General features: G+C 42.3%; 1 protein-coding gene across 2 annotated transcripts in view; it reads left to right on the top strand.

Annotated features, from left to right (window-relative positions):
- Positions 1-14,787, top strand: part of reln (reelin) — a 107,406-nt gene that overhangs the window by 33,396 nt on the left and 59,223 nt on the right. For both annotated transcript variants that reach the window (XM_067590131.1, XM_067590132.1), the window contains exon 3: positions 11,638-11,776. In XM_067590131.1, the coding sequence (XP_067446232.1) occupies positions 11,638-11,776 (139 nt within the window). The remainder of the gene's footprint in view (positions 1-11,637; positions 11,777-14,787) is intronic.

Here is a 14,787-nt window from a genome sequence, read left to right on the forward strand (position 1 = left end):
TGTGCTTCCGCATACCCCCCCCACCCCCATCAATGGGATGAGGAGGAAAACTGAGAAGGAGATACTGTGTAGGGAGAGATGGAGGATAAAGAGGAATGATACAGAGAAAGGGTGGTGCAGGGAGGAGAGAAGGGGTGAGGGAAGGGGTTCCCATGGGGAGAGAAGCTGTCAGTCCCTAGGAGACTTCAAACGCACTGCATCCCTGTGATCAGCCTGCTCCCTGGCTCTCTGCTGACAGCTCCCTGACTGCGCCGCTTAGACTCCTTCATACACGCACACAGATACACACATACACACACATATACACTTTCTTGCTACCGTAGGAGCTCTCACACTCACTGACTTATCCACTCATACCACAACACATTCAAATTCCATTGACATACGCACACTCATGCTGATTCTCACACTTAGGATGTGCATGTGTGACACATTTGCTCTGACATCCATCGTTATAATAACCTTGAACACTGCCAAAGTTCCCCATTTGCAACTCTGTCAAGGACACCATACAGTCCCAAACTGTTGCTGCTGAACTATTGGCTGAACAGAGGCAAGGTGGTGCTGGCAGCAGTGGTGGCGATGATGTTGATAATGATGGTGATGACTTATCTAAGCCATTACTCCTTCCCTGCTCAGGGCTGAGGCACCCAAAGGCAGATACCTCCTGATGATGAATTCATTACTGTAGAAGATGAAATGAGTTGTCGGGGGCAGGGTTATGTATGGGAGGTGATTTGTGTTCTCTGCAGTATAGTGTTAGATCAGACTCAAGATCGGCTGGGTCTGCTTGCTGTAAATCTCCCCACTTTTCTGGCACAGGACATCCCCACCACTCATGCCCAGACTGAGCCTCTCTTTCGTCCCTCCTGCCGCCTGCCATGTCCTCCCCCACCAATTTCACAATGCCTAGAGGCTGCTAACAGGTGGCTAAACATTTTGGTGCTCTCAGAATCCCGAGGAATGTTTGGATAATGATGTATCACAAGTCATGTAGTCTCTCCATGCTCAAAGCCTCCCTGGAAGTGAAAAGCAAGCCCGCCTTCAAAGAATTCAAACAGAATAGAACATCATCCATTATTAATTTAAGGATCATCCACAGCAGAGTCTGGACCGGTGCATTAGTGTCGGCCATACATCCCAGCAGCATAGGTCTTGCCTCTCAGGTGTGATGGTGGACCTGCTGGAGCACTACTGCTGGGAATTAACTGGTTCACTTAGTGTACACTAGCTCTCTTGGAAAACACAGTCCCTTCTTTGAACTCCCACGGTTTCACGAGGTGTATTTACATCTGTATGTATGTGTGTCTGCGTGCATGCATATGTGGATGTATTTGTGTCTGTAAGTGACGGTGTGCAAGTGTGTGTGTTTATACCTGCTTTTTGTGAGAGCAAACATGTATTTATATGCACATGCTGAGCATTTCGGTGCTTTTTCTTTTCTTCGCTGTATTTTCTGCATCCAAATGTATGATAAAAAAAAAGGTCCAGGGTTACCGGGAGAGCAGAAAAAGGGGGAGGCAGGAGCTGGGCTGACTGTGATAGAGATTTCAAAGTGGTGTGTGCGATGTTGGCCAGTTTTTTTTAATTTTATTTTATTTTTTCTATCCTGCAGGAGAGAGCAGCAGGCGTAGGCTGTTTCTCCCATGTGTGGTCTCTCTTGAGCAGAGCAATGTTATTTTCTGCCATGCAGAGAGGTTGGTTACTTGCCAGATAGAATGAGAGGGGAGGGAGAAATAAAGATAGAATAAAGACAGAGAAAGCTTTGACTCAAAGACTGCTCAGTTTGACACATTTCTGTGAACACTAGTGGGTTTGCATCATTTCAACACAGAGGCAAGCTGACTTTGAAATTTGTCTTTGTTGTGTTGTGATATAAAACATCTCATATTCTATACCTCCAGATGCACCTTGCATGTGTGTGGGCATCTGTGGGTTTGGTGTGCAAACTGAGGAAAAGTGATTTTACAAAGTCTTCTCCACCAAGTGCTTGCCATTCGGGCTGCACTCTGAGGTCTATTCATTTTTAAAGTTCCCTTGCACAGAGTGTTAGAAACAGTGGAAGTGCTCTCTCTGACTCTGTGAGATGAGGAAGCTTAGTGGTTCTACTGGTTTCTCCCTGTAGGGCCCTGACTGGATCTGGCCCTCCACCCTCTAAAAGCCTCAGAGAAGAACAGGAGTGCTCCACTGCCTGGCCTTTTCTTTTTTTTTTTTTTACATTATATACAAGTTATCGGTGAGCAGCTCACCCAGATCCAATCTGACCCATATTTTGGCAGCGAAAATAGTTGGTGACCTTCTCTGTGTTTCGCCCTCCTTATGAGAGCCAGGCTGTTGCCGTGATTAGTTCACTGCCTCCCAGCACTCCTCTGTCAGACCAGGCTCAGCTCCAGCCTCCTCCATAAACACATTTAAATACACACACATACTGTACGTATACACACGCATGCAAATGCAGCACAGGCGTCATGCCTTGCCTTCCCCAGGCTTTCCACTGGCTCCTCACCTGTCGCCCCAGGTCTCTAACTCTCATTCTCAACATGTGTGTCAGGACAGAGCCTGCGAGACAACGGCCTCACCAGTTTATTTATTTGCTGCATTGACGGGTGGAGAGCAGGGACGTGGGTGCAAGAAATTAGCACAAGTCAAATCAGATTAATTAATCCCCAGCTCAAACTATTAGCCGAGGAGTCGTGTTGAATTAAAAATCAAATTAGCCCTGGCGCCTGCCGGTAAAGCTGTGGTGTGTGCCTGCCAAGCTACAATGACACACACCCACAGAAGGCAGCCGCTCACGGGCTTCACTGATGGATGGATGGATGGATGGATGGATGGATGGATGGATGGATGGATGGATGGACGGACGGACGGATGGACGGATGGATGGTGGGATGGATAGATGGATGATGGATGGATGGAGAGATGGAAGAAGGAATTGTTGCTCAAGGACTAGAGGGGTGGGGGAAGGGGAGTTTAGTGACTTTGCCACCCAGTGTGGTAAGCTTCTCCTGGGGCGTAGAGCTTGCTGTCCTCAACTGGGTGCTGTTCCACAGGCCTCACTCCACCAGCACTCTGCATACTTGGCTAAGTCACTCCAATTACGGCTTTCAGCAACACTTCACCCTGATGACTTACATAACACACACACATCTTGAGCCTGGGACTGAACCCAGTTTTAAACAGACCCCTGTGTCCCAGCTGAACTCTGTTAAAAACATAAAGAGAAGGGAGAGGGAAATTCTGTTTTTATACAACTATTATATAACATTGTGCTTACCAAATTAATTACTGAAATATGTAAATGTGGCAACATCCCTAAAAAGAGTCCAACCTGACAAAAAGCATGAGAAGTCAGATGATTATTTTGACACAGGTTAGATAAACTTAATTGTAAGAAAAAACAAAGGCAAAGGTAAAGTTATGACCCAAAGTGTCTGCTGTTTTTTTCTGGTTCAACTTTGACCAACCATATATCGTATTTATGCGTGCACACAGTTATTCCTTTTAGGAGTTTAGGATCTCACTTTTTATTTTACTCTTAAAATAGATTGGTTTAGATAATATGACTAATCTGTTGGCTTCTTTACTAAATGTCTGATCGCCTGACTGAGTTTTGTATCTGATTTCAGTAATTCCTTTGCCATTACTGAGAAACAATTGAAATAAAACCCAAGTTGTAATAAACTGGAATTTTCTTTTAACTGTTACTGTGTGTTTAGCGTGGGCTTGCATGCACATATTTGAATATACTACTATAATGTGTGTGTGTGAGTATGTGATTGTGCCTTTGAGATGAATAGCAGGGCTGTGTAGAGATGTAGAAGTCCCATCCATCATACAGGGTGGGGCTCCAAAACACACAACACTTGTTTGATTCAGAACAACATTCATTTCAATTATGACACATTAGTTCAGGGGGGTATATTATGCTCCAGTAGTGTTCGTGTACTCCATTTATCATTCATGCTTGTATGACTTGTAGCTCTTGATCATTGAAAAGAAGCAGTACGCAGCCGCGAGCAATAAACCAAATCTTTATTTCCTTTATACTTTTAGTTTTCAGTTATTGGTCTTGATGGGTGCAACATCTATGTGAAATTTTACAGAAGAAAGCAATTATTAAATTAGTAAAAGTTATGTTTTAAATGTATTGTTCATGTATGATGTTCTCTACAGTACTTTCTCTCTTTCAGCTGGTTAGAGTCATTCTGGCAGCTCCTACAATAAGCCCTAGCTTTGGTATTTATGTGTGTGTTGTGTGTGGGTGTGGGTGTGTGGCCTTGCCTTCAGGAGTTTATGGATGATGGATGACGGATGCTGTGAGATACAATGGAAGCCTAAATGAAAGAGCAATTGTTCTGTGAATGTAAGCATATGGGTAAAACTGGTCAGGTGCTTAGAGCCGGGGTATGAATACGCACATTTTATTTATACACAAATGGCTTCTTTCACAGAACATTTAGTTGAACACACTGTGCACACATGGAAAAACATAATAATATAAACATGTGCACAGTAAGTCTCTCATAAACACTCTCGTACATGCTCACCTACACACATATCCAGCTCAGCAGACCTCCAGGTGTCCTTTACTGCCTGCTAAACTCTCTTTCATTCATGTGGCAAATCCCCCCCCCCCTCTCACATTTTCCCACAGAGTCTCTTACCCCCTTTTCCCCTGGCCACTGGCATCTTTCACCACCCATATTAACACACAGCTTCCTCCTGGCAACACTGTGCCGGACCCCTGCCATCACCGCAATGCTGCCAACCCGTTTCTATGGCAGTGTGATTGGCAGATGTTAAGATAGATGCCCGTTTCAGCCAATGGCAAACCAGAGTCAGGTTGTCATGCTCCATGAGGCCCTGCAGCGGTCCAGCTGCCCAGCTGAGGATGGTGTTGGGAAGAAGGGGTGAATGCAATGCAACAGGCACACACAAACGCACACAAACATAGCATGGGATCATTCAGCAGCACAAAGCGTATGGGGTCCCTACTCAGGCTGTCAGTACTGTTGTGATGTATCATTTATGTCGCTATTGTGTGGCCTTCTCTTGAAACATGTTGACAGAAGCATTATTCTGGTTTTTGACAGATTCCCATACATTCACAGGCTTTTAATAACACATGTTAATGCTCCAATAGGTTTATGACAGTTTTTAAGAATTACCACATGAAATGCCTGCTCTCCAAATTATCTGAGATGGTATACATTGAATTTCTAAGTCTGAGTGAGAAGTGGGAGAATGATTGTTGGTTATATGGCTATTATCTGTCTGTGTATGCACACACACACACACACACACACACACACACACACACACACACACACACACACACATCACAAACACACACAAAGCAGGCCTGGAGGACAAAAGATGTGCATCATAAACATTAATCTGTGCTTTTTAAATTAGACCCACTTCTCCGTTTTTAATCAAAATGTATATAGTGAATGGTGATACATATAAATTCCCAAGACAAAAATCAAATAACCTAATTTCCTTACAGCACATTACGCTACTGCATGGGGCTTTCATCAACGCTCTGAGCAAATTGCTATGCATACACATGCATTTTATTATTCTGTTTGTGGTTGCTTTTGTATGTGTATGTGCATGTGTACGGGGTCAGGAAAGTGTGCATGTGCTTACAGTTGTGTGTGTGTGTGCTCTGTATTAATGTGTACATAAATTAATTAACAGTGAAGGGAAAGCTGGACCAGTTCACCATATTTACTGTATGGTAGGTAGAAAGGAGGCAACAAGCACTCCTCTCGCCTTGAGGAACTGAACAGCAGTGTGTGCATTTCTGACTCCCTTCCCTGCAAAAGAGTAGAAGGAACAACTGTAGCAGGAAAAAGTGTCTCGAACACATTTATTGGGAATGGATACAGTTAAATCAAATAAAGACAAATCACTCAAGCTAATAGTTTCCTGTCGGTCCCCAAGCCAGACATTGCTGAAGGACAGTTGTGCAATAAGTGCAAAATGCAGTAGCTTTTTGTTACTGACCAGATGTCAAATGGTGTGTATAAACTCTGAATGATTCTGGTAAATGTGCACATCAATTTGAATGGTGCCTCTCATATCCTCACAACTCTGCCACAAAGCCTAACTATCATTTCTAATGCCAGTGAGACCGGCTCCTGCTGGTCCTACAGTGTGAAGTCGCTGCCAGGCTGAGCCTCCGATTGCCCATCTGCTCCATCGGGGAGAATTCTCACTCCATCTATTTGCAAAGTGAGATATAAAGACAGATAAAAATGCTGTATCCAAAAAGAGAGACGTTAAAGAGGAGACAGACAGATGTAAATTGAAGTGTTTACATATTTAAAAAAGCAGGACCAGATGTAAGAAAAACAAAACAAAAATGTGGGGAAGTCTTTGTTACTGAAGACATGGTCAGACTGAATGTGATTAAAAAGAGGCGGTCAACTTCCCATTTCCTATTTGTGGGGCGCTTTAAAAGTGGACTACAATTACCAGCAGAGATTGATATCGGGGTGACATGTGACCCTTAAAATCCTGACACACCCATTTCCTATGTTTCTGTGTATCTGAGTAACTTTGTGTGTGGACATGCCCGAGATAGGCGTATAGGCTTTTGTGTGTGCGTGGATATATGTGTGTGTGTGTGTGTGTGTGTGTGTGTGTGTGTGCAGGTTCATATTAATGAAACATGTTCTGCCCAGTCATACCGTGGGAGTTAGCAGGTCATCTTCCCTTGCCATTAATCATTGCTGACAGCTCATAAGTGCCCAATCTGCATGTGAAAGAACTGCGTGTGTTTGTGTGCATGCATCTATTTGCATGTGTGCATTTGACTGTGGATTTGTGGTTGCAACAGTCCCCCCGAGATCCCCCCATGGTGGCTTATTGAATCAGAAGCGGCCTCTGGTGATACTTATCAAACATGCAGCATGAATGCATCACCAGTGGCATTTGTACTGCAGCTACAACTTGTGCCATTGTCAGCTCATTAGGAGACTCCTGCATGCGGCTGATTGTGTGATAATGAGTCCAGATGTGTAGAACAAGAATTTGCGTTTGAAGGATAAAATGCGCTCACTAAAAACTAAGTGTCAGACATTTTCAGACATAAAAGTCTAAACCCCGAAAATGTCAGTATAGACAAGTTCTTCCTCTTATTGAATCAACCAATAATTGGCTTTTAATAAACACAGTTGCTACTAATATGAAGATCTGAAGAATTTTTAGGGATCACAAGTGACACAATTTTAAGAACAGGAGATAAACTAAGCACAAAATACTGACAAACACTAGCTGAAGAACTCAGAGGTCAAGTGAGCAAAGAGTAAATGAATGAACAGTTTTTGCAGTCGGTGACACAGAAAGGACTTTGTTATATATTTGCATTTTACAATGACGAAACAGGCTGTGTCTCTTTCACTGCTCATCTCCCTGGACAGAGCCAGGAATGTCAGAGCTTTCATTTCTTTCTAGGTTCACTACAGCTTGTTGCTTAACTGGAACATTTGGGATTTGGATCTCATTGAATAATAGTGATTTTTTTCTCTCTCTCTCCACACCCGGACATGAAAGGGACTAGTTTCGTTATTTGCATTTTTACGCCTGAGTGTATTTTTCAAGTGGGAATAGAAATTCTGTGAGCGGCGTTGAGTCCCAGTGCTGCTGTGTCCTGGAGTGCCTCAGTCTGCCTTTTCATCTTCACCCTAGCCTAACTGCTCTCTGCTTTTCTGTAGCTGTACCCTCAGTTCCTCCCTCTCTCTACCTGTCTCTCTCTGTGTTGCCTCCTCTCCCTGTTACTGTATTTTCCTAATTCTCACAATGTTATGCTCAATATTGTTTCAAACATTGAATTCTATGTTTGTTTCCGCTTCGTCCAATATTTGCTCATTTTTCTATTTGAGTGAGAGTTACAGTAGCCGGTGGTAATTTAGTTAGGGTTGTATTACAGAAGTTTGTCATCACTGTAAATGAAAAACCACTCTGTCTCACACTAAAGTTACTGTTGGTGCCCTACCCAACTCTTTCTTTTTCTCAGTGATGATGGGGGGGGGGTGGCGTTGAGCAAAACTAACTCAGGAGAGAGTCAGCAGCCAGACATTTCTCCTTTCTTTGTTTAGGAGTGGCTGAGATTGACACTAAAATGAGAATAGCTGGTCCACCTTAAAGGTCAGTTCACCTTCCCTGGCTGGCCAGTGAGCCTGGTCAGGTTAGGGTAACCTGTTGCTGCTAAACCCCTTCACTTTTCCAGCAGTTGGGTAAATAACAGACAAGACTTTTCTTGGTTTTGAGAAGCTGCAGCACTTATTAACTGTACTGTACATTTACTGCCATATTGACAACTTACTGCTAAACTTTTCCTCTGCTCCGCTCGCATTCACTGTCACTTTTCTGCCACTCGCTCTCTCACACTCGCTATGCACACACATTACGCACTGCCCTATTCCTAGAAGGAGCTAGGCTAACAAGAGTTTCCCAGGCAACAACACGGAGTTTGACTCAGGTTTCGGAACAGTGCTTCGCAGAGGCTTCCAAAAGCTGCTGATTTCCAAATGAATGGATATTTGGTTGTATTTTTGGCATTAAAAAAAAAGATTTTATTGGCCTGGCGTTGGTTCTCGTTGGCCTGGCAGCCCGCCAGGCTACTACAATTATTAGGGAAACACTAGAATGACATCACTGTAAATGTGAATATTCCTTTGAAGGAGTATTTTGAATGGGTGATTCATTGTTTCTGTTCTATTTGGCCACAACATTTTACTGTCTCCTTCTGTTATCGCTACTGCTTAGTCTGGTGCTCCATCACACTCCATCAATGTTTCTCACTTCCTGTTCGTAGCATTCCAGATAATGTTTCCATTACCATGAGAACTAAGCTTGAATTATGCAGATCTGCAGGGATTCTCAAATTGCACCATGACAATGTGGTGGGAAAGACTTTCAGTAGCACTTCTCCTTCTCTTCTTCTGCCACAAAATGGGACAATTAGTGCCAAAACTGTTGTCTTGCCTGCCTTGGATGCAGTAGTAATTGCATGACACATAACAGCAATGAAATTGTTCTGGAAATGGCACTCTTTTGTGTCAGAAGGGGTTAAAAAGAGATAAAGATGCATGGGTATGTCAATGGATGCTTTCCTGAGAGCAGCACGGAAACAATTTCTGTTGTTCTGTATGTCGGCGGTAAAGATAGGGTGCTGAGGAGATCTTTGCACAGGCAAACAACAACATTGCAATAACCCCAGACAATAATGTGTGTTTATGTGTATTTTTCTGTGTGAGTGTGTATGCATTTTCTTAGGAGTAAATCGTGGCCATTACGTGGAGAGGTTGTAGCCGAGGTGATTGGAGAACAGCAGTACTATTAGTGGGTGATTACATCTCAGTCTGTTATTACACACCAGCAGCTCCTTAGCATGGTAAAAGGCTGCCATGCTGGACACCTCATAACTCCGACACACAAGGCCCACACGCTGCATGCACTCACACATAATGACACAATATGTTGTCATGTGAAAACATTGTAAATCATGTAGCTTTGATGATTATTCAATTTGAACTTCAGTTAAAGACTTAGATGTTTCTCTACAGGAAGAGAAAATGGAGAGAAAATGTACAACTATTGGGTTAAAGAAACCTCACAGGATAAACAAATACATGAATGGTACTCAAACTAAAAACAAGCCTGTTTTTCTTAATTTTTCATCTGACAGCAATGATAACTAGGTTTGTTTGTGCTGTGGTACACACATACACATCAACAAAAATGTCATGCAATGATACAAACTGGCACACACACACACGCACACACAAAGCTGGCCGAGTCAGAAACATTTATGGTGCTGTCAACATTGTGTATATTTATGGATGCAATCTGTGAGGTTAAAATTATTACAGGCAGCAATGGGAGGAATTATTTCTCTTTAAATAATTAGTTTTGAACCACACAAACACACACACACAGTCTTTGCATAATGATTTGCACATTGATTCAGGGGATATTAAAGCTCCGATGTTATTAATCATTGCTGATTATGTTCTCAGTGAGTTGAGTTATGATTTAGGGTAAGATTGGAGAGGAGAGGAGAGGAGAGGAGAGGAGAGGAGAGGAGAGGGTTGTGTTTGCTGGCGATACAGAGCAGAGGCCAGCTACCAGAGCACCAAGCTCAGAGCACATCTTCATACAAGGATGGGACATCACATACATTTTTAAACTGGCTGAATGTGTTTGCTCTGTGTGCACTGGACCACGCTATGTTGACTCAGTGTTGTAGAATTATGACAAACGCCCAGGATTATCTTCTGTCTGGGAGATGCACACTTGTCTTTGCAAATCTTTACTGTAGTTATGTTTGCATTAGCGACACGGCTCTTCACCCACACTACAAAGCCATTTACTTACAGTAAATTATTAAACCGTTCTGAATGTCTGCGCAGTGATTGATGAATCTGGCAGCATCCTGCCCTTGCCCTCTGTGATATGAACAAAAGATTGTGTGACATGATGTCATTCCATCGGTGCAATCATAGCCGGACACAGACGCTCATTAATAAGAGCATTGTTATGTCGTGTCAGCTCACAAGGAGGGAGAAAAGAAGGAGAAAGAATGAACAATGAAAAGCCAGATGTGAAGAAGAGATGATGAACGAACAGTGAGCGGATGGCAGGAAGTAATGAAAGGAAAAAAAGAAAACCGTAGAGTGCCAAAGGATGAAAAAAGTAATAGTAGCATAGCAGTAGATCAACATACAGATCAGTATACTGTATGTATGTGCAACATGTCAAAGATTGGTAGATGTTGATTACTCTCCCCTGCTCTCACTATCCATGATCTCTTATATCACACAGGTCATTTTGGCTCTCTATTATTATATCTGGTTAAATTAATTGTCCTTATGCATTACTTGCTGACTCATTCTGACTTGTTTGTGAGAAGCGTTACTTTATAATGTCTTGCTTATTGCCCTTTTAGTTCACTTTGTCATGCTAATTTGAAATGCAGACACAAGTTGCAAACCATCTTGTACAGCATGCCATTTTTTATATTAATGTGTTTTGCCTGCTGTTTTTCATTTTAGTCATATAAAAATCAACCCGAGCTTACTCGCTTGAGATACTGTTGGTAATCCATTACGGAGAACATTAATTTTTGTGTGTTTTTTTTATTTTTGTAAAAGTGACAGTGGTAATGTAGAGTGCGCTGAGAAAAAAAACAGTGTTTTAATGCAAGAAGCCATAAATTAAATATAATCCTTTGAACCACATCTATGTTTCAGTGATTGTTTGTCTTTGGGTGTGGTTTTCTGACAATGTAGTTTATGAATGCACACTATTGGCAGACTATAAATATCACTATGCTATAAATGGGCTTACCACACAATGATAATGTAACTTTTAGAAAGGTAAAAGCATGACATGACACTTACTGTGATAAATTACTCTTAACATACTGTACATCAACCAAGTTATATGTCTTTCTGAGTTGATTTTAATGCTGTAAAATAAATGGACACATTTCATCTGTAAAACTACAGTAGACTTTAGTAAAATGTCATAAAGGCGACACCAGATAACTTTCTCTTTGTTTTTTTGTCTCTCTCAATGATCCTTTTTGGTCTCTCACTTCTCTTCTCCTCTCTCCTCCAGGTGTGATGCCAGAGCGTCAGTTTGGTGGAACCCAATTTGTTTGCAGTGTGGTTGCCTCTCATGTGAGCCACCAGCCCTCCACCAGTTTCAGCTTTGTCTGGATCGCCCCACCGCCTGGCACTGGCTGCGTCAACTTCCTGTAAGTCAGGTGTTCGTATGTATGTCCTGTGAATAAAAGAAAGTGGCTAAGAGAGAATAAGACAGATATCGCAGATGAACAGCCTTGTGGTCCAGACCAGGACTTTTACAGCTGCCAAACGTCTAAACTAGACATGGACATCGTAAACTGTGACAATAATATCCGTTAATGTTGTGTGGCCCCATATTGACCCAGTAATCCTGAGAGAGGCTTATCAGCTGACATCATGGGTAGTGTTTTCCCTGTTGGAGCCACAGAAAGGATGTTAATAAGGCCATCCTGTCAGAGAAAGCATGCAGGATGACTGGAAAGAGGTTAAACTAGGGGCAGAGATAGCATGTGTGTGTGTGTGGTTATTTCCTCATTACCTTGCTTGACACGACCTGTACAGTGGCAGGTGTGAAAGTGTGTGTATGTGTGTTTATCCTGCGGAGAATTAACGGAAATATCCCCATCCTCTCATTCAGTAGGTTTGATCCTCTTCTCATTGGAAAATGTGCAGATGGTTGACCAGACACACACACACACACACACACACATAAACACACACACTTCTTGTGAAAGAGAAGCTCTTCCTCTCTGACATTACATGTATGATGTTACATGTTATGCACTCTCTCTATAGTACAAATATGGTGTTAGCAGGATTTATTGTGATTATTCAGCCCAATCATCAGAATAAAACTTTGGCATTATACGTTTCTGCAAACCACAGATATGCTGAATCTCTACGTTTCAATGTTGATCGCATTTTGAGCTTTTCACATGTGATTTAATGCCACATTAAATGGCCGTTATCCATTAAATAATTATTTTTTATGGTGTGATAATGCTGTGGTTAAGGTCTGGTTAGGTTCAGGCAAAAAACCCACTTAGTCTGGGTAAGGAAAAGATCATGGTTTGGGTGAAAATACCTGGTTTTGTCGCCTGAAAAACGAATGTCCTGACGTCTTGGTTTACTTGGTTAAATAACCGGTTTCGTCGGTTGAAACAGGAAGCGAGCAGTGGTCTGCTGCTTTGACGCTGTTTGCCATGTAACTGACTTTCTAGCCAACCACCCAACCCACCTCCTCCTAACATGAAAGTAAGCTCATATACAGAAGATGTCATCTGTCATCTGTCATCTACATCACTTACCCTATGATACGTATTGTAGAAATATTGATATGATGCATATTAAATGTACTGAAACGTAGAGATTAAACATATCTATGGTTTGCAGAAACATACAATGCCAACATTTTATTCTGGCGACTGGGCTGGATTGTTTTCTATTGCAACACACTCCAACAGTACTTATGCAGAACAGTAAATACAGTAGTTGCTCAGGGATACTTGACGGGTGATTTTCAGAGTTTTCCTGAAGCTTACATGTTGCTTGGTTGGTCCACGTAGTCTCAGTCTCTCCTTTTTCCTATTTTCATTCCTCTTTTCTCCGTCCTATGTTACTTTTCATCATTTTCTCCATCTCTCCCTGTTGGTAACACCCTCTAACTCTATTTCCCTTTAGTTCTCTTGGCTGGTGATTTACAGCCTTATGCTGATAATCAGTCAAAATGCAATTAGCAGCTGTTGCTGGAGACGCGTAGTGGAAAGGGGAGGATTCCAATAACTCTGCCCAATGCAAAGTCACAGCAGCACAGCACTAAGTTACTAAGATCTTTAAGAAATTCACCTCCAAATATGGCAATATTTATAAATCTGACCAGGGTAATTCTCACACTCCTACATCAAGAACAACCCAGTGTGTCTCTAATTAAATAAAAAAAATGAAACCATTATCATGTAATGGCATTATCATCATATTTGTTTAAATCTTGGATAGTCAAATCAAACTGTAAACAAATCCCTGCAGTTTTTTTCTTTTTTTTTATTCGCAGTCATCCTCTTTAAAGATGTGAAAGACATTGCAAATTTCACATTAGTGTTCCACAAAAACCACAACTAAATTAAACATTTTGGCAGTACTCGCAAAAATCCCTCAATGAATTCCTGGAGGGACACGATAGACTATCAGACTTTTATGGACAGACTGACAGAAGAGGATTCAGCTTGGGAATTTGCTGAAGTGGAGCTGCCATTTAGACAATATCCACGGAGCCAAACAGATTTACCGGCTTTTTTGTCTGCCAGCAAACACATTTACTGTTGAGCGTGTGTCAGCTTACGAGGATTGTGTGTTTCCTCAGTATTTCTGTGTATGTCTATGTATGTGCTGTGTGTTTGCATGAATGTAAACCACAGAGCAGCAGTGTGCCAGTGCTGATGACAGCGGGGCTGGCAAGGGGCCACGACTGTATGACAATAGGGGCCCCTGCGGCTGACCTTATCAAAGTCAGCCAGTCACACTCCAGCTGGCTGGAGACTGCTACTCATACAAACACACAGACACTTACTGCACCCTGTTCCAGTTCACAGCTCCCATCTTCACCAGTATATCCTCATCTCCAGAGCTGCCTGCCCGGCGTTCAGTGACGTGACTCAAATTCAACAGGCGAGGCCCTTGTGACCAAAGCCAGGGCCACCTTGGGTGCCATGTCATATTTTCCAGCACTGAATTGCCAGTATTGTTACTCTTGAGGTCAAGATTTCAGAAAATGAGGCGCCCTGGTGGCTGAAGGATTAAAGAACACACCACATACTCACAGCGGGACGTTCAATTCTGGCAGGAAACCTTTGTTTCATGTCAAATCTCTCTTTCTCTCCCTTTGTTTCCTGCCTGCCTGTATACTGTCAACTGTCCAATAAAAGCAAAAAAATCATCTTGGGGAAATTTCATCAGAAAATTGTGGCTGTCTTTGTCTGTCAAGTTATGTTTCTGTGTTCATTTATATGAATGGACTTTTCCCAAGAAAAGCATATAACAGATGCTCCCATCATTTTACAAGTTAAACACGGAAATAAAAATATGGTGTTATGACATTAGACTTAATAATGTAATGTCTTGCCCTTGCCTGTAGTACTACTACCCTGATTGATACTAGGGCCATTTTCTTCACGTCGTGTCCATG

Source organism: Thunnus thynnus, chromosome 5, assembly GCF_963924715.1.
Source record: "Thunnus thynnus chromosome 5, fThuThy2.1, whole genome shotgun sequence".
Classification (NCBI taxonomy): domain Eukaryota; kingdom Metazoa; phylum Chordata; class Actinopteri; order Scombriformes; family Scombridae; genus Thunnus; species Thunnus thynnus.